The sequence below is a fragment of the Adiantum capillus-veneris genome, chromosome 3, assembly GCF_014529385.1.
Source record: "Adiantum capillus-veneris isolate H3 chromosome 3, ASM1452938v2, whole genome shotgun sequence".
In the NCBI taxonomy this organism is placed as follows: domain Eukaryota; kingdom Viridiplantae; phylum Streptophyta; class Polypodiopsida; order Polypodiales; family Pteridaceae; genus Adiantum; species Adiantum capillus-veneris.
In genome coordinates this window covers 146108038-146134029 of record NC_140933.1, presented here as the reverse complement: position 1 = coordinate 146134029, position 25992 = coordinate 146108038, and the positions used below count along the sequence as shown (strand labels likewise).

The following is a 25992-nucleotide window of genomic DNA, read 5'->3' as shown; positions in this document are numbered from 1 at the left end:
AAACCTGCAGTGTGCACTTGCATTTTCTACAGTCACATTCTCCTTTATGATCAGCCCTAAGACCATCCTTTACATCAACATACCAACTCTTCAGCTCTTTCCAAACCACATACTTGATCACCCTCACTTGGTGCCTAATAGGGTTGTAATGTTTACACCCTTTTTGCTCAAAGGAATACCCAATAAACACTCAATTCTTTCAGCTTTTAACTTAAGCAATAACAAACCTAAAACAAGTACTTGACTTTGCATCACTTTCAACCTTTACATAGTTGCATGTTCAATATGCTTATGCCAAATTTCATTAGAACCTCTGCAAACATGCAGCCTTCATCTTAGGAATAGACACATCAAGAGTGAACAATCTATTCACCTTTTTACCTCATTCAATGAGCTTCCATTCTTCTTGTTTCCTCTACATAGAGGCCAACAAAATTGAACATGACGTGCATTTTGGAAATAGGGTTGCAGGAAACCCACACAGCTTAGAGAAGATGAAGAAGATCAAGGCACACAACAAAGAGTAGTATTGCTTAGTGCACAATAGAAAGATAAGTTAGCCCTAGATGATGGGTGTATATACAATGCACAGGGGGGAAAACCTCCTAATGAGGGAAAAAATTCCCCGAAAATCCTAAGTGTTACCCACATCACTACCACATGTATATGGTAACAAAATTCCCCCTGGGAGTGATGCAGTGAACAAGAGCTAGTACATAGAGTATAGGGAAGTGCTATGCCCTGAGGACATGATTAGTCCACAAAGGGGAGTAAGCCCAAAGCTTTGTCGAACTTCTCAAGAGACAATGCCTTTGTGAAAAGATCTGCAAGATTGTTTTGTGTTGGCACATAAGCCAAGTTTATCTCTCCTACTGAGAGTCTCTCTCTGACATAGTGGTAATGCATCTCAATGTTCTTTGTTCAAGCATGGAAAACTAGGTTCCTCCCAACTACCAATGCACTATGAATGTCAATGTAGATGATGTTGGTAGTGTCCTGTCCGACACCCAAATCATCCATAAGGCGTCTGAGCCATACACAGTCAACCGTAGCTTTGAAGACTGCCCTGTACTCAGCCTCACAATTGAAAGTGGCCAAAGTAGGTTGCTTCTTGCTCACCCATGATATGCATGAATTATTGAGCATGAAACAAAAACCACTCTTGGGTGTCATCACAACCATCCCAATCCGAGTTTGAAAAAATATGTAAATTTGGCGGCAATGATCCCCCTTGGGATAAAACAAGCCAAGGTGTAAAGTGCCACTCAAGTAACAAAAGATCCTCTTGATAGCCTTCCAATGCTTAGACCGTGGGCTATGCATAAATCTGATGATGTGTGAGACTGCAAACTGAATATCCGGCCTCGTATTGCATACATAAATAAGGCATCCAACGGCAATTTAGTAAAGAGTGACAAAGTAAATTGGCAGGATCACCAGCATCATGAATACTCAACTTCAAACCTATGAGGTGTATATGGCCCTTACATCAGTGTTTTATCCGACGACTAGCCAAAAATGCATTAAACTCATGAGACACATACTCGCCCCCTCGATTTGAATGGAGGGTGCCCATAGTACATTTAGAGACACCATAGACATAAATTTCTTGAAGCACATAAACCTTTGAACTTAGATTTAATTGGATACATCCATGCATGCTTGGAGTAATCATCAATGAAATTCATAAGTAAAGGTAATTGCCCAAGGACGAAGTTTGCATGGGCCCACAAACATCACTATGCGCAAGCTACAACATGCATGTAGCCCTTACTGAACCATCCTTTGGAAACTTTGAATGTTGCATCTTACCCAAAATACAGCCTTCACAAACTTGCTTCATAGGTGCTTCAAGAGGCGAAAAAGAAACAACCATATTAGATTTTTGCAAACACAGGAAACTAAAAAAATTCAGATGCCTTTGAAATAGCCTTTGAATCCACAACTGCATTTGTAAAATTCTTCCCACACTTCTCATACAAAGGGAGCTTATAAAGCCCACAACATAAAATGTTAGATGCAACAATTTCATCACCGAATCCGAGATCATGAATAGTACATTTGTTATCCAAGAATTTCACAACAAGAACAAGTCTAGCAAGAACAAATACTTAAAAAACGTTCTTCTTGATCCAAGGTACATAAAGTGCATCAACAAGTGTGAAAGAACTACCGTTTGCAGTAGTTAGCACAGTCTTTTCAACTCTCTTGATTGGATAAAAGGCATTGTTGGCAGAAGTGATTGTATTCCCATGAGGGGAATCCTTGAGAGAGGTAAACAAGTGTTGATGAGAGGTAATGTGATTTGTAGCACCACTGTCAAAGTACCACACATGAGCATCTATAGCAACTAACCTACATGCATCATGGATAGAAGGATTATAAGTGCACTCTATGCTAAAATCCCATTCTACATCTACATCAGCATCACAATCTCCTTTCATAGAAGACTCTACAATAGCTACACTTGTAGTGGAACCAACCTCTTTCTTCTTAGCCTCTTTTGCCTTCAACTTAGGATACTTCTTGATCGAGTGATCATTAGCTTTACAATAATGACAACACATCTTCTTTTTGACCTTTTCACCATAATTTCTAGACGAGGTGTTTCCAGCAAAAGCATTGGAAACATGTGACTTTCCACTCACCAAAGAACTATGAGAAGTGGCTATATTGCTATTACCACTTTTCTTTGAGCAGCAATAAAGGCATGTTCAACTACACGCTATTTAGCCCTCTTTTTTTTTAAAAAGTGAATCTTGCAATAGCAATGTGCATAATGCATCAAACTTGACAACATCACGATTTCCTTGGATCATAAGTCTCAAAGTACTAGCAAAAGTCTCGTAAGAATCTGACAAAGCATCAAGAATAGTCTGCACAAGGGAACTGTCAAAAATGACTTTGCCTGCAGAAGTAAATTTTTCATTAATATCCTTGATACTAGCAAGGAAAGTTTCCATTTCATCTTCCTCATGCATAATCTTAGATTCCATGTCTTTACGCAGCAATCCAATTTTAGCCTCATTGCGACATGCATAAAGACCAGCCAGAATATCCCAAGCTTGTTTAGCTGATTTTGTTAAGTGAATGTGAGGAGTAATAGTGCGCTTCACAGATAATGTAATTAATTCATGAGCCTATGCACCTCTGACATCCCAATGATCTTGCTCAGTTGTAGGCAAAACAACTCTAGTAGCAGCAACCCTGCCACCAAAGCCAACAACATCATCAACATCACATGTATCCTCAGAACCAGGACATACATCAATGCCTTACACACAACATTACATATGCCCTTTGACACAAGAACATGTTGCATCATGTAGGCCCACATTGGGTAATTGTCCCCATCCAATTTGTCCTTAGTAGCAAACATCTTGAATACATCTGTGTTGTTATCAACCATGGTAAATGTCTGCACCTGATGTGAAAACTGCCCGAAAAGAGAAGAAACAAAGCGGGACCAACACGTGCTTTATAGCACAACCCAAAGAAGACTGTAAGGGACCTGTTTTGTAGAAAATGGCACTAACAATAATTTTGGCACAAAAGGAAAAAATTGCTTGCATAGTACTGGTTGTGGTGGAAACGGAGGCCGAAATGAGCCCAAATGGAAAATTTTGAGTAGACCAAGCTCTATGAGCTTACCCAAAGTATTTGTCAACTTGTTGAGACTCACAAAAGCTCACAGAAATCTAAGAAAGTAAGCAAGCGTATACTAGCGATGCTAGCGACTAAGCCTGGGAGGACGCAACCTGCTCTAATACTAAGGAAATAAGGTTGCAAGGAAACACACACAGCTTGGAGCTTGGTGTCTATTGATAGAATGGTTGAGCAAGGTTTGCAGTGTTACCATATACATGTGGTAGTGATGTGTGTGAACACATTCAGGACCGTTGGGGCATTTTTTCCCTCATTAAGAGGTTTTTCCCCGTGCATTGTATGTACGCCCATCATTCAGGGCTAACTTGTCTTTCTATTGTGCACTAAGCAATACTACTGTGCCTTGAGCTTCTCATTGGGCATAGAAAGTACATTAGCCAAATACTTCATTTTGCCATCTATCAAACACAATGACACATTTGTTGTAATTGTAATGAAATGTGTTGTACATCCCTAGTCTTAACATAACAAGGTCACTAAAACATTCACCATGGGTGATCATGCGATTAAATACACCCAAATTCATATACCATACGTTTTGACACATTTGTAAACATAGTTTTCATCATATATTGGAAAACAACTCTAGATGGTTGATTTGCACCCCCTACTAGTACTTGCCTAATTGTTTTGTTGCCTTCTAAGAGGGCAATCACACTCTAAGTGGTGGTGAGTAGGACATGTCAAAATCCCCTGCCATTGTAGAGAGAACTTCCAAGCAAGGGGAAGTCCAAGGGTTTGTGGAATTTTTTGCAAAATCAATGCAAATAATACTCTGATTGTCATATATGTGTTGATTGCCTTGATTTTGGTTTCCATGACCATGGCTACTTCCTTGATCTACACCACATCCTTTGACTTTGCCTTTGGAATTTTACAAGTCCTTTTTAGAATTATTTACACCTTATGAAGATTATTCTTTCCCAATGTTCTTCTCTTCCATGATAAACGAGACGCAAGATTTAAAAAACTCAATATCTTTTCCTATGTATGAATGAATAAAGGTCTTAAATTGCTTGAAAGTTGGTTTTGGACCATGCAAGCATGCTTCCACCTTGTCATCATTATCAACCATGACAAAAATAGATGCAAGGAATTCACATATATCCTTAACTTTAGCACACAATCATTCATAGACAAACCCTTTTTTGCACAATGTGGAGCTCTATCTTTAATTGTAACTGGTTTGCCTTGCTGTCATTCACATCTACTAAGATAAAACATGTCCCCCTTAAGTGAATTGGCATTGTGTATATGCCCAACCGTGGTATCATGTACGCTTATAAATAACCAGTACATGACTTTTTGTGCTCCCCATGTTCCAATATTTAAAGGCCTTGACATTACGATCCTCGAGGGGGGAGGGGGTTGTATGTGTGAGTTTAGACAGTACAATAAAAATGTGGGATCGATTTAATTAGTAGGTTAAAAAATAATAGTTGTTTGTTTATAAGTGTATTTGAGAGAGACAAAGACAAGAATAAGCATGTGTCCAACAAAGCGTGTAGGTCGAATATAGCAACCAATACAAATACGAAACATTAAATTTTAAAAAAATGTAGAGCATCAAGTGTGGCATTTTATGGTCATAGTAACATGGGAGCCTAGGCTAGGCTACAGGTGTCATTGAATAAGAAAGGGTGGCCGATTGGTCATTTTAGGACATGTGAGCACTCAACAAGTTGACAACAAGTTCACCTTTACCATTCCAAGGGTTAGTTGGCACACACAAAGGAAATTATAAAATGGCCACACTTTTACTAAATTCTATTTTATGATTTTTATATCCAAACTTTTGATGGTTGATTCCTGGAATTTTAATGTAAGGTATCAAGGATTATTATCATGGCATTATGAATGTTTGTAAGATACTTGCCTTTTGCTCCAAGGCTCAACAAAAATAGACACGTAGGTAGTCTTCTCCAATATCTTTGTATTAGGTTTAATCCTGAAGGTGTCAAAAGTCTTGATAAAAAGCGTGAGCTTACACCGTTTACAGCGCGACTCTTACTGATTAGGAGTTATATAAGTGCCACTCTTTTGAGGTGTCACAATGAGTCACTTTAAGAGAGTGGTGTTCCGTACAAGGGTGCAAGGAATTCTTTGACATATGATTAACTTATGTGTTAGAGTCATTGCAAATATTTTCTCTTATAGATTGCATCTCGTCATCATTGTGATGTTTGTATGGGTTACTGTTTGTATGGTCGATGCCCCTATCTAGTTCGATCTTAGTAGTCTAGATGGGCTTATGGATTAGTCTAAACTAGACGGGTCCATCCCATTTCATTGTCATTAAGACAGATGATGAGAGAGACTGAAGAAAACACACAAGCACATTCCAACACATCCACATACATCGGCTCGCTCTGTCATTTGGACCCTATAACATTTGCTACTCATGGCTCCTCTCCTCATTGTGCATTCTGTAGAACTATGGAGCATGTGGCAATTTTATATCCATAGCTACCACTACCTTCATTGGCTTCTACCCTTTTGATATTAGGTCCCAGGTCCTGGCCTCCAAATACCACAAAGGTTCACAACTATCAGCCTTTCACTACCATGTGCATGTGTGTGTGTGTGTGTGTGTGTGTGTGTGTGTGTGCGAGAGAGAGAGAGAGAGAGAGAGAGAGAGAGATTCTATAATATTTGATACATAGGGAAAGAACTATTTGAAACCTAGATTTTAGGCTATATATAGGCACAACTACAAACTAGTGACCTTCTACAAGAGTCTTTCACTAAGGAATATTGCCAAACTTTATTTTCATTGATGTACATACTAGCTTCGACCTTGTATCACTCATCTTTACGACAAGAGTCTTTCGCTAAGGAATATTGCCAAAGTTTATTTTCATTGATGCACATACTGGCTCCACCTTTGTATCACTCATCTTGCCGGTAATTGCTTCCTCCACACCTCTTTGCTGGATAAATGTAAGCCTTATAAAAACACTAGCAAAACACTCACTCCTCTTATCAACCATTGTGTCTTTTTGACACTCAGATCATTGCCATAAATGCTTGCTTGTTTGCATCTCTCTCTCTCTCTCTCTCTCTCTCTCTCTCTCTCTCTCTCTGTGTGTGTGTGTGTGTGGTTCATTTTTAAGGTCTATTGGGAATGATCATGCGATGTAAAATTTCTCTTCTTCTCCTCCTTCTGTGTGTGTAGAGAGAGAGAGAGAGAGAGAGAGAGAGAGACCTCCTTCTGTGTGTGTGGAGAGAGAGAGAGAGAGAGAGAGAGAGAGAGAGAGAGAGAGAGAGAGAAGAAGAGAAATTTTACATCGCATGATCATTCCCAAGAGACCTTAAAAATGAACCTGAGAGAGAGAGAGAGAGAGAGAGAGAGAGAGAGAGAGAGATTTCTATTTATATTTTCTTGGCAATAGCCCTTCTTGACTTTTGTTGTATATTTCCATATGGATGTGTTAGGGCTAGGAAAATTAAATATCCTTTCAAAACATCTATAGTGCATAAGTGAAGGGTGAGTTTAGGAAAATTAAAAATCCTTTCAAAACATCTATAGAGCATAAGTGAAGGGTGAGTTTAGGAAATGAAAAGACCATGGAGGTGAAAATTCAAAAGACTTTTTGTGTGCATATAAAGAGAGATGGTGGAATGCAAAGATCTGCAAGGTTGCTTAGACTGTATATCCAAGTAATGATGCAATAGTCCCAAATCTTGTATCTTGAAAGTAGCATTTAAATCAGCCTTAAAATTGAGCAATATGTCTCTCATTTGGTCCAGTGATCAGCAAATCATCCACATAGAGAACCACAAGGAGAAGTACATCACCCTCACGCTTTACATACAACGTGCTTTTTGTTGGACTTTCTTACATTTGCACGCTTTATCCTCTTGTCCTTTCTTGACAAAACCGCGAGGCTGCATTATATAGACTTCCTCAAATATGTCACCATTCAAGAAAGCAATATTGATGTACATCCCAACCAAAATGAGCTACCAATGCACATAGAAAACACATAGTAGTAATACGACAAGTGGGAGCAAAAGTCTCTTCATAATCCATGCCTTTTTGTTGTGCATAACCCTTTGCAACAAGTCGAGCCTTATAGTGATCAATCTCACAATCCAGCTTGCATTTCAACTTGTAAACCCACTTTGTACCAATGACATTTTTTCCAGAATGCAAAGCACACAAAGTCCATGTGTCATTTTCTATAAGTGCATCATATTCAGATTGCATGGCAACCATCCAGTTTTTTGAATTATACACTTCATCAAAAGATAGAGGTTCCTCAACATCACATAAGCTAGACACAGCCATAGACACAGCCAAAGCATAACAATCTGATGCATAAGATGCATGGCGAGAACCTGAATGAGTATGACTAGACAAAGGTGCATCCAATTTACTATCACACAAAGTATGCACCATCCATTTTGGCATACCTCTAGCCTGCTCATTCTCAACCCTTTCCTCATCAAGTGCATCATGTACATTTGCATCAGTAATAGGGTGATCTATAACATTTTTAGAACCCCCATAGGCTGTACATTTGCCTCATTGGAATTTACATTCGAACTTCCACCACTGAAAAGAGGCAATAAAGTGTCATAAATGTCATGTGAGCTTACATTACTGCCTCTAGTACATGACAACAAGGCTGAACAAAATCTTCCACAAACACAACATCTCATGAGACCAAGATACGCTTTGTTTGCGGATGATACAACATGTAACCTTTGCTTTCAACACTATAACCAACAAAAATACATTTGACAACCTTACCATCCAATTTTTTAGCGCTGCATTTGTGGCACCAAAGCATATGCCAAACAACCAAAGCATATACCAAAAACACGCATGTGCTCAATAGAAGGCTTTTTATCATGCCATGCTTCATATGGAGTCATAGACTGCAAAGCTTTCTTAGGACACATGTTATGTACATAAGTGGCACACATGATGGCCTCAAGCCAAACAAATGCAACAAAGCTTGACTTTTGACTATACATCGTGCCATTTTTGTAAGTGATTCATTTTTCCTCTCAGAAACACCATTTTGTTGAGGCATATAATTAGCATTGAACATTGGTGTTTTATCTCACAACTAGCCAGAAATGCATTAAATTCATGAGACATATACTCCCCCCCTCGATCGGAACGACGGGTGCCCATAATACATTTTGAGACATTTTCAGCCATATCCAGAAATTGTTTGAAGCACATAAACACTTCGGACTTTGCTTTAAGTAGATATACCCATGCATGCCTGGAGTAATCATCAATGAAAGTCATGAAGTAAAGGTAATTTCCTAAGGACGGAGTTTGCATGGGCCCACAAAAATCACTATGCACAACCTGCAACCTGCACGTGGCCCTAACTGAACCATCATTTGAAAACTTTAAATGCTGCATCTTACCCAAAATACAACCTTCACAAACATGTTTGACATGTGCTTCAAGAGGTGGCGAAGAAGCAACAATATCAGATTTCTACAACACAGCAATTTGAAAAAATTCAGATGTCCAAAACATGCATGCCAAAGTTTTGCATATGAAATAGCCTTATAATCCATAAGTGCATTTGCAAAATTTTGCCCACACTTGTCCTACAAAGTGAGCTTATACATCCCACGTCATAAAATGCCAGATACAACAATTTCATCACCGAAATTGAGATCATGTATTGTACATCTGTCACCCACAAATTTGACTACAAGTCCAAGATCCCAAGTACATACAATGCATCAACAAGTGTGAAAGCACTGCCATTTGCAATAGTAAGCACAATCTTTCCAACTCCCTTGATCGTATAAGAGGTGTTGTTGGCACAAGTGACTGAATTCCTATGAGGAACGTCCTCGAGAGAGGTAAACAAGTCACGATGAGAGCTAATGTGCTTTGTAGCACCACTACCAAAGCTCCACACTTGAGCATCTGTAGCAACTCACAAACATGCATCATGGACATAAGGATTATAAATGCACTCTGTGTCAAAAGCCCATTCTGCATCAGCATCTCTCCTTTCACAAAAGACTCAACAATAGTTGCATTTGTAGTGGAACCAACATTAGTAGTGGAACCAACCTCTTTCTTATTAGCCTCCTTGGTCTTCAACTTAGGGCATTGCTTGATCAAGCGATCATTATCTTTACACGAATGGCAATGCATCTTCTTTTTTCCCTTATCACCAAAATTCACAGACGAATTGCTGCCAGCACAAGCATTAGGAACAAGTGATTTACCACTAGCAAAAGAACCATGAGAAGTGGCTACATTGCTGTTACCGCCTTTTCTTTGAGCAGCAATGAAGGCTTGTTCTACTGCACAATGTCTTGTCCTGTTTTTCATGGAAAGTGACTTTTGCAACAGAATGTGCATAATGCATCAAACTTGACAACTTCTAGATTTCCTTGGGTCATGAGTCTCCAAGTACTAGCAAAAGTCTGATAAGAATCTGGCAAAGCATCAAGAACAGTCTGCACAAGGGAACTGTGACTTCACCTGCAAAAATAAGTTGCTCATTGATATCGTTGACACTAGCAAGGAAAGTGTTCATGTCATCTTCCTCATGCATAATCTTCGACTCTAGCTCTTTACGGAGTAATGCAATTTTTGCCTCATTGCGATTTGCATAAAGACCAGCCAGAATATCCCAAGCCTTTTTTGCAAATTTCATTGAATGAATGTGAGGTTTAATAATGCGCTTCACAAACAACAGAATCAATGCATGAGCCTGTGCATCTTTTACATCCTAACAAGCTTTCTCAGCCGTAGGCAAAACAACTCTGGTAGCAGCAACTCTGCCACCAAAACCTGCAACATCCTCAACATCGCCTACATCCTCGGAACCAGGATGTACATCAATGCCCAACACAATGTTCCAAATGCCATTTGATACAAGGACATGTTGCATCATGTAAACCCACATAGGATAATTGTCTCCATTCAATCTGTCCTCAGCACAACAAACTTCTTGAACACATCTCTGTTTGTTGTTGACCATGATGAATGTCTGCACCTGATGTGAAAATTGCCCAAAAAGAGGAGAAACAAAGCGGGAAAAATACGTGCTATATAGAAAAAAATCGTAAAAGATTGTAAGGGACCTGTTATGCAAAAAACGACACTGACAAAAATTTTACACAAAATGACAAAATAGCATGTGTAGTACTGCCTGTAGTGGAAACGGAGGCCGAAATGAGCCTGAATAAAAAATATAAGCAGATTAAGCTCTACAATTCTACCCAATATATTTGTTGACCTATTGACGCTCGCCAAAGCTCATAGAAGCACCACAATTTAATACATTTGAAGACAATATTGTTCATCATGTGCTACACAAAAAATATCTCTTTGGCTCATCTACACCCTTGCTAGCACATGAATTATTGTTTCGTTGCTTTCTTTGTGGATAGTCATGCTCAAAGTGATCTTGATTGCCACATGTCCTAACATATCTTGCCGTTAGTGTGCACATTGTTTATGCAAAATTTTCCTTGATCTCTTTGATTCCTTCCCTTCAAATTTTCCTCTACCACCTATATTTTGCCTTTGATTCTCAAACCTCTATTGATTGCCCTGCGATTTTTGGTTTCCACAACCATGACCACCTCCTTGACTTGCACCACTTCCTCTATCTCTACTACCTCTATTATTGTAGAAGATGTGTTATGTACTACATGCACCTTGTGAGGATGATTCTTCACCAATGTTCTTCTCTTCCAAAATAATCAAGGACGTGGATCATGTCGGTGAAGTCTAGCTGTAGTACTACTAGCAATGATACTCATTTTTGCTACTTCATGCTAGTGATAAGTGTAGATGAGAAGTCATCTAAAAAACCATGTGTCGAGCTTGATATCTTAATATGCTGATGGAAATGGACACTGGATGCTAGCTATAGTGCCACTCAACGGCCCTCATTTTTGCTACCTCATGCTAGTGATAAGTGTATGTAAAAAGTCATCTACACGTACCGTGTGTCGAGATTGATATCTTAATATGTTGATGGAAATGGACACTGGGTGCCAAATGCCTTATGAGTGTCATAATAGTCTAAGTATTGGAACTTTAGGAAGATGAAAGACCTATGCTCTTGTATGAAAATAATATTACTAGCCAAGATCCAATTGCTATGTTGAAGTCTATGTTTTGCATTGTCAAAAATGTAAAGGTAGCAAAATAGAGCCCCCTCAAGACAGGATCTCTTAGAGATTTCAAATGAAAAAGTGCAAAGTATCTCTATAAAACTCAAATTTCTTCTTCCTTCTATTATACAAGGAAATTAATAGGTATGGGTGATTGTAGACCGGTTGACTAAGATGTGTTTCCTACCTACCAAAATCAGTAATTAAGCCTCCCAAATAAGGACAACTATTCCTAAAAAGTAATTTACAAGCTCTATGCATGCCTAATAACAATGTAAGTGATTGTGATCCAAAGTTTACCATTCACTTTTGCAAAATTATGTTTAAGAGACTGGGCATACAACTCAACCTAAGTACATTCGATCATCTAAGTGTTAGAAAAAGTGGGTCAACCAAGTGCTTGGGGATATGCTAAGAGTGTGTTTGATCATGAAGCAATCAGATTCGAAAGATTATCTGCTATCAATTCTAAAGTTGAGTTACAACAATGTTGAGCATGTGACTACAAACCATAATTTATTAATGCTCATGTGCGCTTTTCAATCTAAGTCACCTATTATGGTGATATTGATGACTAAAAACCTTCAATAAGTCGATGAATTTATCCAAGACCATGTAAATATGATTAGATTAAAAAAACGATCGATTAGTACATCGATTGAAATGTCAGAGGTATAGAAGCGTGAAAAGTTTCCGTTTGAAAGTGCTAGCTCATTATAATATTTGAGAAACAAAAGATTAGTACAAGAAATACGTTGATGAGAGAAGTGCCGCCAAGTCACTTTCAAGGAAGGTGACAAATTTTTCTCAAGGTTTGAGAGGAGTTCGAAGTCTAAACCTGAGTTGTTTCCAAGATATTGTAGGTATTTTGGGTCCATTCAAAATACTCAAGCGAGTTGGACAAATGGCCTACAAAATACTCAAGTGAGCTAGACAAATGGTCTACAAAATTGGAGCTTCATCCCATTCATTTGATATTTTATGTAAGTCGTTTTAGGAAACACTTGTATCAGGATGACGATGTGGTTGATCAAGGCATTTTAGTTGATCTTATTGTTTATTCCACGAGCCCAAACAGATTACAAATTTTCATGAATTGCATACATAGCATCATGCTTACCATCAACTGGAAAGTTGAATCCGAGGAAGGTGCAACTTGTGAAAACAATAGTGTTCTTAAGAATAAGTATCGCACTTTTGTTTTCGAGAACAAAAACTCTTCATTAGAGGGGAAGTAATGTGAGGACAATGGCCTAAGGCAAGGCCCAAGGGCCGGGTGGTTATGCGCAGGGGCATATCTATAGCACCGCTATATACATGAATGGCTAGAAGGAGCTTAGACGATCCTCCTCCATACTTGGTTTTGAGGATCAAAGGAGTATTCATGGAAGTTCTCCTCCATCCCCTTACCTTATAAGGGGCCCTTGTGTAGGCAAGTGGTGCTCTCTTTTGCCCACATACCCCAACAAGTTTCATACCCTACCATAGGTTCACAAGTTGGGGGGTTGAAGCACGTGCACTAATATGGAGAAAGGATTCAAAGCTGGTGAAAACAGGAGTAAGAGAAGAGGGAGGGAAGGATGCACATGCAAGGGTCAAGGGTGAGAAGGTGACATTAGGATTTTAGGAGCAGATGATATTAGGTGTAAGAAACGGGGATAATAGGCTCTCATGGCAAGTCTTCTTTCATGAAGATGCCGATTCACACTCACATGGCCCTTCAAAAAGATTTTAACCTTACAACCACTTGCATGAATACCTCATCCTTATACCCTTACGATCAAGTGTATGCATGTGGATAAACCTCTTTCACAATGCAAAGTTCAAAGTTCAAACCTTTTCAGAACAAGGTGAAGACTCATGTGGGCCTTCTAGAACAAGGTAGTTTTCAATGCTTTACATGAGCCCTCTAGATACAGATATCCCACACTATATGAAACCATCATAATAAGGGTTTTAAGCTAGTACGCTTATCTTCCTTCTCTTCTAAGATCTTTTAGCATGCCAAAAGAATGAGGGAGCAAAAACACCGAGGGATTCGACTCATTAGCAATCACAAAACTAACTGAGCCTTTGAAATATCACTATGTAAAAATACACAAATGCAAAACTAAAGGCAAAAGGTGCAACTAAGCGATGAGGGTGGCCATGCATGAGGCTTAATTGATAGGTAAGCTAGCATTCAAACTGCCCAAAACAATAGGTTGTGCAGGAGTGTGCCATGACTGAGACATAATTTCATTCATCCAAATAAGATATACAATATTCGGACCGCGCCATGAGGTGGGTGGCCTCCCCCATGGAAATAAAACATATCCCTGCATTTTCAACGCTAAGTGTGGTTGATGGGTTTGAACACTTGACTCCATAATTCAAGAGACAATCGGGTAGCCATAAGCTTCTATTAAATTGTCTAGCTTATGTTATATTGTCTTGGGCGTTTGCAATGAATGAAAAGCGATTGGAAAAGGCATTCAACTCGTGCTCAACTTCCTACAATTTGAACATCACATGAGAATGCTTTTATGGGCAAGGGAGCAAATTCCTTAAGCAATAAACCAATATCAAAGGGAGAAAAAAGTGTGTAAGGCCTAGGGAGCAGGACAAGTATTTTGAGAGTGATAGACTGATGGTGATGATTGGACCTAAAATGGTGGCAATTGAATATGTTCTACCTAAAGGGACACTGAAAGAAATGGTGGCAAATTTTGAAATGGGAAAAGGGGGTGTTTCTCCTGTTGTGGTAGAGTAGCAAAAGAGAAAGAGTTTCTAGCCCCACCTACTTAAGCAAAGCCCATTCTCACCTTTCTTCTGTGTTGTGCTGTGGAGCTTGTAGGTTCGGCTTCGCTGGTACACTCCCCAGAGCAGCAACCTACACACAATCGCCTGCAAATGGTCGGGATCTTCTCGCGCCTCTCTGCTAACAAGGCTGTCGGCCTATTCTCGCACGGCTCCCTGGTAGGTTGCCCAACACACACACACACACACACACACACATCTTGTTCTTTGTTTTCTTCCTTGCTTTGCTTCTCTCTCTCTCTCTCTCTCTCTCTCTCTCTCTCTCTCTCTCTCTCTCTCTCTCTCTCTCTCTCGACATGCAAGTGCACCCCCTACTCATAATGCGCATCGACACACATATTGGGTGATCGTTGGTCGCCCTGCTTCAGTTTCCCTTGCGTGTTTTTTTCTAATTAGAGAGAGAGAGAGAGAGAGAGAGAGAGAGAGAGAGAGAGAGAGAGAGAGAGAGAGAGAGAGAGAGACCCATGGGGGGCGTAGTCGCATCCCTGGCAAATCTGCCTAGGGGCTTCTTATCAAGATCTTGTAGCCTAAAGTCTAACGCACATTCAAGTTTTGGAAGCTTTGATGAGTCAGGAAGCTATGGTTTCACCTCCATGGCAAGTGAATTTTTATCAGTATTGTCAAGCTTTTGATCATATTACTATATGGCTCATAGTCATTGCGCGTGCATTTGGATCAAGGGCAAGGGCATTGATTTTGTCTACATGTGTAAAGTGGTGCATTTGAGAAGATTGTATTTGAGGCCTGCCAGGCGGGACGGTGTTAGTTGTGTAGTTTGGACCCTTGAAGTCTGTACATGCATGTATGTATCCACTAGGAAAGCAGCAATGTGGCTAGATGGCTTTGTAGCATGATTTCCAGCTGGGTAAATAATCCCTGCTGTAGTCAAGAATTTATTATACACTCGCTTGTGTCATTGTTATTTTCAAAATTCCAATCACAGTAATTTATCCATTGCATCTTGTATAAGTATAGTTGTGATGATTCAACCTAGAGTTAGGACTAGTTGCTGCTACATTTGGTGTGTCACGATATGGGATTGTTGCAATTAACTTTTTTTACGGTTGGCTCTCTTCTTGGATATTTGATCCGTTTATCTCCCTCTTTCATGTATGATCAAGCAGGAAGGGAAACAAGTGATCATCAATGCTAAAGAGATGGCCGGCCTCCATGTGCAACATGGGGTGGAGCCTCCTGAGGAGTTCACGCCAATTGAGCATCCATTAGAGCCAATGGAGAATGATCAGCCTGTTCGTTGTCCACAGCCCGAGCCTTGTATCATTCATGTGGGTGCTTTTCACAAGTCTACTTAAATTGTTCTTGTTTTTCACGGTGAATATAAAATTGATCTTCTTGTTCACATTTATTTGTCACGGTATTGTTGAATTTTCTAATTTTGTCATTTGCAATAGGTATGTTAAACATTGGATGTGTGTTTTATGGATTGACTGATCTTTTAAATTTTGTTCTGTATGTTTGGTGCTCTTATCATGTTCAATTGGTGGGGTTTTTGGGTTAATGTAATGTGTTTTGTATGTGAAATATGTGTGCCTATTATATGCTTATGTATATAGATAATCCTCTTACACAAGAAGCTTGTGCATCGCTGGTCATATGGAAGATTTCTGTGTAGATTCGCAGGTTACATGCGCTTGCCTACAAGCGTCTACGGTGTGTGAGCATTGCAAAGGCTTTTGAGATGACTCATAGTCGCATGAAGTGGCAATTCCTCAAATTTTTTAAAAAAAATTTGTCTTATGCATTGTTGAGAGCTGGAGCTGCTAATTTGTTGCCTTTTCATAGGTGGTGAAATTTTGCATTCATGCAGGTGATTAATTGCAGCCAGTGCATGTGTTTTTAGGGTGCATGTTGTTTAGGAGGAGTTTTTGTGCGCTCTCTTTTTGTGTCCACTCTTCTTATTCTTGCTCATCTTGCTTTTCTTAAGGAGCCTTTATATTTTGGCTCGTTGGCCCAGGTTGTTGGCAATTTTGTCATGACCAATTTCTTACTGTTTTGCAGGATGGGCAGATTTTGAAGGAAAGACTGCATCTGAGTATGCAGAGACGACGAGAACTACCATTTGTACAAGAGAGCGAGACACAACATAGGTGGCACATGTTGCATACTCAACATGTAACCTCATCACAAAGTGCAACAGGGGGTTTTGTGAAGTGTTCTCGAGCGTAGTCTAATCTCCATTGTCATGTCATGTTGTATTGCTTTTGCATCAATAAACTATGTTGTGATTGTACCATTTGTCTGTGTGAGAGAGAGAGAGAGAGAGAGAGAGAGAGAGAGAGAGAGAGAGAGAGAGTTGTTGTATGAAAACAATCCCAAGAGATTTGAAAGATCAATCTTACTTGTCTTGAACTCATGATTTGAGAGAGAGAGGGAGGGAGAGGGAGGAATACTCCCTTGGTGATGCTTGCCATTTGCCATGGGTTTGTGGTATGGATTGCCTAGCTCTCCCATTGTTGTCCATGCTGGACCTTGTAAGGATTGGAATGGAGCGAGCTTTGGAGATAGTTTTTTTTTCTCTTTTTCTTATTAATTTGTAGTTTATAAAAAAAAACCTCGCTCAGGAGGTGATTAGAGTGAGCTTTTGAAAGGGAGCTTTTTTTTGATGTTATTCATCTTTCTTTGTTAAGAGAGAGGCTTAAACAACCCAGTAGATGGTTGATCTTCTCAAACTAAATGTAGGAGGTTGTTCCAAATGTGCCTCATGGAACAAAGTGTGTATAAGGAGCTTCTTTCACTCCCTCTATCATGTTCATTGTCTCTATTAGCTTTAAGTCAATTATGCACGTAGAGAGGTGGCCTCTTTGTCTCTTTGATCTCCTCTCTTTCCCCCCTTTGTTGATAGTTTATCTATCCCTCTCTTAATACCTCTTGACCTATTCATTGTTACCCATCTCTCCTTCTATTGTTCTCTATCTCCTCTCTCAGAATACTTCCTCTTTTTCTCTCGTTGAGCTCTATATCTCTCTTTTTCCCACTCTCCCACACATTCTCTATCAAGATCAAATTTGATATTATTTGGCTGACGTTGTACACTTTACAATTATGCAAATTTAGACCAAATGGTGGGTGTTCTTGGAGTATAATACTCTCCTCTTTCTCTCTCCCTTGTGTTGCTGGGGTGGTGGAGAGAGAGACCTTGTTTGTGCTTGCCTTTACTTAGTGCATTTTATTTCCATATCAATTACAAAAATCTCATCCCCCTTAGTTTATATGAGTTTTTAAAAGCATTTTTTTGAAAGTCAATCTCAAGCATTTGTTTGATACACACACACACACACACACACACACACACACACACACACATATATATATATATTTGCATTCTCTCTCTCTCTCTCTCTCTCTCTCTCTCTCTCTCTCTCTTTGCCTAGTGATGCATGAAGAGAGAGAGGAGAGAGAGGGGGAGGGAAAGGAAGGTATAGAGGGAGATTTTGCAAGAGAGAGAGAGGGAGGTATGGAGGAAGAGAGCGAATTATACATGTCAGAACATGTGTAATGCAAAAAATATCAAATGTTTGGTTCTCAAGAAGTATTTTTTTGATATATTGACATCGGTTTTGGATTTGAAGTGAGACGAGATCATCTTAAAATTTGCTTGGAAAGTTTAAAAATGTCCAAAAGCGTTATTTTACAAACTTTTTTCAAATTAAAGACAACCACCATATATATTCTTATTTCTTGAGTCGATCTCTTTCAATTGAGGTTATGAGCATGGAAAGGGTTGGGGAGTATATGATGAAGATGTGTTAATCATTAACATCGACTTTCTACAATTGCATGGGAAGCAAACAAAAAGGTTGAAAAGATGTATAAAAGCAATATCTTGAGCACAAAATGAGAAAGAGGAGGAGAGGGAGAGTTAAAATTTGTTAAAAAGTTGCACACATGTTAAGTATGGAGCTTGATTTATTTTTTGTAATTTTTAGTATTAAAAACGCACATTTGTAGGGCCTTCGTTGTGAGGAGAAGCCATTGTGCGTGAAAAAAGATCAGTCGTCGGAATATTTCTTTTCGTTAAAATATTTTGATCGAACGACGGCCGAAAAGTGGTTGCAAAACGACAGGTTAGTTGGCCGATAATCAATGATTGGTGGTTGATGGTCGGAAGTCAATGGTTGGTGGTTGAATTCAATGGTCGGTGGCCGATTGCAAGACGGACTTGTCTTTTCAAGGATGACCACACATGCGCGCATTGGGGAGTCCTCAACTTGGACTTGTTTACAGAAGGGCTTCTATACACGGTTGCTTCTCATGGGAGAGGAAAGTCCTTTTGGCCTATTAAAAGAGGTTTCTTCTACACAAAAAAGACATTGTGGTGCATTGTGAAGTTGAAGTGAAGTGCTGAAATTGAAGCAAGACAGGAGCTTTATTAAGGGTATAATCTCTTTGTAACTTACTTCTGTTTGAGGTACTAAAGCCATTGAGTGGTTGTTTTCTTGTGGATGTGGTCCATATTGAGTGAACCACGTATATCGTGCGTGCTCTCTCTCTCTACTCTATAATCTTTCGTGTGTAAAATTCTCTTTTCATTAAGTAAACTTCTATAATATCTACTTGGCTACGTCCTATTTTTTAACAACACACTCACACACACACACTCTCTCTTGGGCCTATAAAAAGAGGCATCTTTTATACACAAAAGACATTGTAGTGCATTGTGAAGTTGATGTGAGGTGGTGAGAGTGAAGCAAAACAGGAGCTTTATTAAGGGTATAATCTATTTGTAACCTACTTTTTGTTTGAAGTACTAAAGCCATTGAGTGGTTGCTTTCTCGTGGATGTAATCCACATTGAGTGAACTACGTGTATCATGTGCTTTCTCTCTCTCTCTCTCTCTCTACTTTATAATCTCTCGTGTCTAAAATTATCTCTCTTCATTAAGTAAACTACTATAATATCTACTTGGCTACGTCTTATTTCGTAACAACGTTCTCTCTCTCTCTCTCTCTCTCTCTCTCTCTCTCTCTCTCTCCCCCTCCCCTTGTGTTGGAGAAAGCGAGAGAGAGGAAGAAGAAGAGATAGAGAGAACACAAGGGGAGAGGGAGATATGGAGAGAGAGATCGAGAGAGAGATAAAAATATTGAGATAGAGAGACATAGGGGGAGGGGAGGGAAGAGAGAGAGAAAGAGGGAGAGAGAATTAAAAAAAAACACCTCCTCTCCTCTCACTCTATCTCTCTCCTCTCCTTGTCTCTCTTTCTTGCTCTCCTCTCTCTTTCTCTCTCTCTCTCTCTCTCTCTCTCTCTCTCTCTCTCTCCCCACATATGTAGGTGTGGGTGAAATTAATAATAAAAAATCAATTTGTAAAATTAGCAGGACAAGGAGTTTTTGGGTGAAGCTGTCACATACTTTTCAACCCAAGAATTCAAACGCCATGAGAATTGGCATGATATGATCCTCTAATCTAAATCTACATGTTCATAATTCTAAAAGCTTATTAAATATAGTAATGTTTGTTAGGAGATGTGTACAAACCATTTATCCAAGAGGGTTCCTATTTGAATGGCCTTGTTCGAGCATGTAGGTCTTGCAAACAGGCTCACAAAATTATCGATATCAAATCCTTGAGCTTTAAATTCCTCTTATGTATAAGATTGGTTGCTTGAGCACTCGACTGTCGAGACTCCAGGTCATGGGTTTGAGTGCGGCCAAGCGACTTTGGTAGTGCGAACGGACGTTTGCTTCAAACCGCACAAAATTTGTGCGATGGGAACAAAAAGAAGGTTGGCTCTAGAAGTCGATGTAGCAGGTCCATGTAGCATAAAGCCATGTGCACATGATAAGTGATACTTCATCTCACCTTCTCCATAGCTAAATAACAAGCACTTTTGTGACTTTGATTCAAGCTTCTCAAGTTTATTTCTAATGTCTTTTGGGACATGCCTAAAGGCTTTACAACCAAAATCTCTCAAATGTTCACTAGTCAAAGATTTATGTCTTGTCGTGCGTGACGATATCTAGACGTGGCATGTTTATACATTGAGAAACTGTACGTAAAGAAAGAGCTAAGAGAAAAAAAAAACAATTCATAGATTGAGTCCAATTTGGCTCTCATGGATGAGTGAGCTTGTCCTTTGTGCATGTATTTGCTTGTATTAAATATACTAAAAAATAAATATTACTACGGAAGGTACATTCTACTTTGAGCAAAAAATAACTACTTTTTTAATAATAGAGTTTGCATGATTTTAAAGAGATTTCGTATGAGAGTAAACTAAAATTTAAATAGGATTCTCTCTTTATTGGAGAAGTAAAGGTTGCTCAAAGTGAATGAGTCCTCATAATCAATGTTTGCTCATAATCAATGTTTTCTCATTTGCTAACACACATAAATCACACATTGATTTATAATTCTCACCAATGGAATAATCATTATATAATTCCTTCTTTCATAACATACCCCTTTGGTTTAAAAGAAATTGTACTCACTTGTACTACCTCAATCCATAATCTACATAATGGTGATCTTGCATGAATCAATGATCTACACAAGAATACCAATCGATGCTCGACACAATTGAGAGGTACATTTTTGACCTAAGTATTTCACACTTCAACATCATGGCCATTTATTAGAGCTACCTTATAGTGGAAGGAACTAAGTGTTTGAGGGAGAGTGAGACTTTTCACTAATTTATAGTCAATGAAATTGTGAGAAGCGCAATCATCTATAAGGATTCTCACCTTGTGGCCTTGAATGTAGCCATGTATTCTCACAAGCTCATGTGAGCCAATGTCGATTGTCACATAGAGAATTCCTTAAGTATTTTGGAGTTTTGGGGTTTAATATGCTTCTTCAACTCATGAGTTAATCATGGATAAACTCTCGTACCTATTGGAAGTCATTTAAACCCTTCAATTTGAGAATAAACCCTTTAGCTCATGAGTTAACCCAGGGATAAACCCTCGTTTCTGCTGCAAGAAGTCATTTAAACCCTTCAATTTGAGGACAACATCTCTATAATGCGAGAAATATTCAAGATGTGTCTTATGCTACCTCATAGAAGTGCTCCAATTTCTATCCTTCTTATTAGTAGGAAGAAATTATTTTTGCAAAATATTCTTGAAAGCATCCCATGTGCGTGGTACAATGCCTTTTTCTTTGAGATGTATCCACCATTTATAGGCTTTTCCTTCCATGTCAAGCTAGTATGTAGTGCCTTGAACACATTTGGAGTATGACGGAGTTGGTGAATCCTTTTCCATTTACTAAGGAAAATATTTATCGTAACTTTGTTTCGTTCTTTCTCCTCACTCAAAAGAATGGTATTTTTCAATAGCTCATCCACCTCTTTTCGAGTAAGAGATTGCAATGGTGGAGCTTTGCTCATGCATGCCATTTTCAGATTTTCAGGCCTTGATCCTTGAAAATTCGTGGGTGGCTTACTTCTTGGAGTCCTATTGGCTTATTGATTCATGAACTATACTATTAGATCATACAATTTGACAAAATTTTCATTGAGATCTCCATCATTGTTCTCTTGTTCTATGAAAGATTTTTTTTTTTGCTTTATTTTTTTATTTGATGCAAAAAGGGGGTTTGGTGTTTTTAATAATCATCAAAAAGGTCTTAAAGTTGCATCAAGGATCCTTTTCTACAATTTTCAACTTATTTTCCATGGCCTTTCCTCCCAGTTCTTCAATGCTATGGATCATGAACATTAGTCATATACAAAAGCAAATCCACATCTTCAATATATAAAAGGAGTAGTGTAGAAAATGCTTTCATAAATCTTTTGTTCCTCTTGTCTAATTTAATAAAATTATTTGTTTCTATTGCCAAACAATGTGGATGTCTTTGAGTTGCGCTTCTTTATGAAGCATCCTCCTAGTATGAAAACGGTATGTGATGTTGAGTTATCAAGCTCAACGCATGGATTCTTGGATGACTCCTCACCTACATTCATCACTAAGACAAGGTGGCAAACATGAGGATCATTTCTAGTGGTACTACAACTGGACTTGACCGACATGGTCTACCAATTGAGGGTGATGGTGGTGTACACTTATCTTCCCAACTTATCTCCCTTCTCCAAGCTTGGAGTAGATGATGAGCTTTCCATTAAAGCTTGAGAGAGAGAGAGAGAGAGAGAGAGAGAGAGAGAGAGAGAGAGAGAGAGAGAGAGAGAGAGAGAGAGAGAGAGAGAGAGAGAGAGAGAGAGAGAGAGAGTCTTCTTGCTTCACACATGAGATTGTGTGAGTGTGTGTGTGATAATGCCTTGCCAAAATCAGCCCTCTCTCTCTCTTGGTCGACCCCTCTTGCAATTTTACTCATGTTGAAACCCCATTGGACCCTACAAAGCTTAGCCAATCATAATTGAGAAGCATAAGTGATAGACTTGTGACATGTGTCCCCTTTCCCCTTTTGTGAGAGCTTTAGGTATTTAATTAATGCAACTAAACTCTCATTAGACCCCTTTCTCTTCTGGCCGATAGGAATCAGGCAAGCCATTGGGCTGCTGAATGCTCATTGAACCCCTTGGGAGACTGTCCAATAGTCTTCTAGAGAGCTTAATTCTTATTGGTTTTTTAATTAATTGTTTTTAAATGAATTAAACTAGATTTACTCTAGCCTAATTCTCATTGGTCCACCTCTATGGCCATCCAATAGGATTTGAATGCACCTTGTGGGCAATTGGGCTAGGGAGCTGACATGTGTCCACTATGCCCTTTGTGCAAAGGGGATTGTATGAGTATGTGTGTGTGTGTTTCTCTCTCATCCCCTACTTATAGGGCTCACCCCCTCCTCTTTAGGAGTCTTTGGAGACTTTTTGCACACTACAAAGCATCCAATTTTCCTAAGGAATGACCATTGGACTTAACCTTTGAATTTTGGAACCTTAGCATTTTGGAAGTCTGAATGGGCTGAACCTTAGGTGTTTGAAACCCATTGCTTGCACATTGCTCTTTTGCAGATGGTCCCCCTTCGGATCCCTATTTTCCCTCCTTTGGATACCTACTGTGACTAGTCTGCTAGCCTTACCAATAATCTAGCTTTTTCTCCCCTGGTACTTCCCCATATTAAATGATCAGTTTAACATGAGAAAATCATCTAGGAGAATTAGATATTGGTTATTATGACATTACATCTCTCTTGAAATCGTAGTCATCCTCGACTATGGGGTAGAGAAGTTAAGGCATATCCATTAGTCCTTTTCTAGCGGGTAGAGGATCCCTATGTTACCCTACGGCATCGTTCCAGAATTGATGACTAATCCATTTGGCGCTTGAGAGCCTAACCTTCCACAAGCATGTCTGCGCATTAGTCCTATCAATCTTCCATAGTAGAGTGACAAGCTCTACTTGGTATTTGGGAGACATCATCTCCGCAAACTTGATCCTAAGCATGCATGCTACTTAACATTTGTGCACAATAAAGAAAAAGAGAGTCTTATAAGACAAAAACTTTGTTCATTTTAAACATTTGTACATTTTCTTACTCTAGGAAAGCATTGTAAGCATTGACAAGGTTTAGGTTATCCTTTAATTGTATGCCTTTCATCCATCTAGCATCTTCAAAAGGATAGCTTTTAAATTTAATAAGATATCGTCTGCCTCTTAATACCTTGTCTTCATTTCGGAGTGGACTTGGGCTGCAACACCTCTTCTTGGTCTCCGATCTCCGGTGGGTCTTCGATAGTTGGTTCATGAGGTGGCTCTCCTTTATAATGCTTTAGTAGGCTCACATGGAAAGCATTGTGTATGAGCCAATGGCTGGGCAACTTGAGTTGATAGGCCATCCCATTGATTGGTCAAAGAACCTGAAAGGGACCATAGTACCTTTTTGCTAACTTAGCATAGTACTTTTGGTGTTCCGTAGGATTCTTGCCTAGGGTGTGCCTTAATCGAGCCTTGAGAAATTTAAACAAGACCCAATCATTTTCTTTAAAGGCTTGGGCTCTTTTATGCTTATCAGCAGAAACCTTTTGCCTTTGCTGTGAGATAGAGATAGCATCCTTAATCTTTTGAAAAGATTCTTGTAGGTCTTGGCTATACTCATCTGCAACAAAGATCTTCCCGTGTACCTTAAGTAGTAGGGGACTTTTGGATCTTCCCTCAATTACCTCGAAAGTTGCTTTTTCCATGGAAGTATGTACAATGCTATTGTAGGCATACTCCACTAAGGGTAAGTACTTCTCCCATTGGGACCTTTGATCTACTTCCATTACATAGGCTTTTAGTAGATCAATAATTGTTAGGTTAGCTATTTCACTTTGGCCATCCGTTTGGGGGGTGATAGGCCGAAGAGAAGTTTAGCCTTGTCCCTAAATTCTCAAAGAGACCCTTCCAAAAATTACTGGTCATTCTAGGATCTCTATCCGACACTATGGACATTGGCAAGCCATGGTACTTGAAGATTTGTGAAATGAAGATGGTTGCCATTTAATGGGCTTTGATAGTCTTTTTGATAGGCATAGAATGACCTTGTTTGCTGAACCTATCTACTATCATCCATATTCCCGTTTTCCCATGGATAGACTTAGAAAATCCAAATATAAAATCCCTGGATATGCTTTCCCATGGTGAATTAGGGATTGGCAAAGGTTGAAGCAATCTAGGTTGCTTCCCTCTATCAAACTTCATCTTTTGGCATACCACACATTTAGAAACATACTCTTGTATGTTTGATTTTGTGGTAGGCCAATAGAAATATGTTTCAATCCCTTTTAGGGTAGACTGAATCCCTCTATGCCCCACATAAGGAGGAGCATGAGATTCATACATTAATTTCTCACGTAGTGAGTTGGTAACACATAGTCTATTGCCATAGAGAAGATAACCATCTTGTAAAGTAAATGGTTTCTCCTTCTTCCCTAGTGCAAGGGCTGAAATCACATCTCTAAAATTGGGATCAATAGCGTACTCATCTATCTTGGAAGATCAATCATTGTGAGTTGCTATGGAAACCACATTGACTCTCGGCCGTCTTGAGAGTGCATCGGCTACTTGATTATGCTTGCTAGCAATGTGAGCAATATGAAAATGAAATTGCGAAAGGAAATTTGCCCACCTCATTTGTTTGTCGGAGAGCTTGGTCTACGCCATGAAGTACTTAAGGCTTTGGTGATCCGTTTGCAGAATGAAAGGAGTCCCCAGTAAATAGTGCTTCCATGAATCTAAGGCATGTGGAACTGCGAGGAGCTCCTTTTCATATATGCCTAGCACTTGCTCAACAAGGTTGAGCCTTCGACTTTCATAGGCTATGGCGTGCCCTTCTTGGAGCAAGACAGTTCCAAGGCAATCACCACAAGCATTATATTGGACCTCAAATGGCTTTGAGAGATCCGGCAGTGTAAGCACAGGTTGAGATATAGGCTTTTCTTTAAGATTTTCAAAAGCATTGTTCTCCTTGGCAGACCATGTATACCTAACGTTTTTCTTTGTT

General features: G+C 39.3%; 1 protein-coding gene across 2 annotated transcripts; it reads left to right on the top strand.

The window, feature by feature from the left end:
* The first annotated feature begins 14545 nt into the window (after positions 1–14545).
* LOC147461871 (uncharacterized) lies at positions 14546–16840 on the top strand. Of its 2 annotated transcripts, none has more exons than XM_086502012.1 (3): positions 14546–14745; positions 15711–15872; positions 16606–16840. In XM_086502012.1, the coding sequence occupies exons 1-3, from the start codon at positions 14680–14682 to the stop codon at positions 16771–16773; spliced, it is 396 nt and encodes a 131-aa protein (XP_086358138.1). In that variant the 5' UTR covers positions 14546–14679; the 3' UTR covers positions 16774–16840. The 2 variants fall into 2 exon arrangements, with proteins under 2 accessions (XP_086358138.1, XP_086358131.1); XM_086502005.1 differs by lacking the exon at positions 14546–14745 and adding an exon at positions 15004–15182.
* The last annotated feature ends 9152 nt before the right edge of the window (positions 16841–25992 follow it).

Excerpts from the sequence above, each read along its gene's own strand:
- LOC147461871 (XM_086502005.1), top strand. The coding sequence starts at position 15,051 with ATGGGGGGCGTAGTCGCATCCCTGGCAAATCTGCCTAGGGGCTTCTTA. Across the intron at positions 15,183-15,710 it reads GCTATGGTTTCACCTCCATG|GAAGGGAAACAAGTGATCAT; the intron begins GCAAGTGAATTT and ends ATGATCAAGCAG. Across the intron at positions 15,873-16,605 it reads CCGAGCCTTGTATCATTCAT|GATGGGCAGATTTTGAAGGA; the intron begins GTGGGTGCTTTT and ends ACTGTTTTGCAG.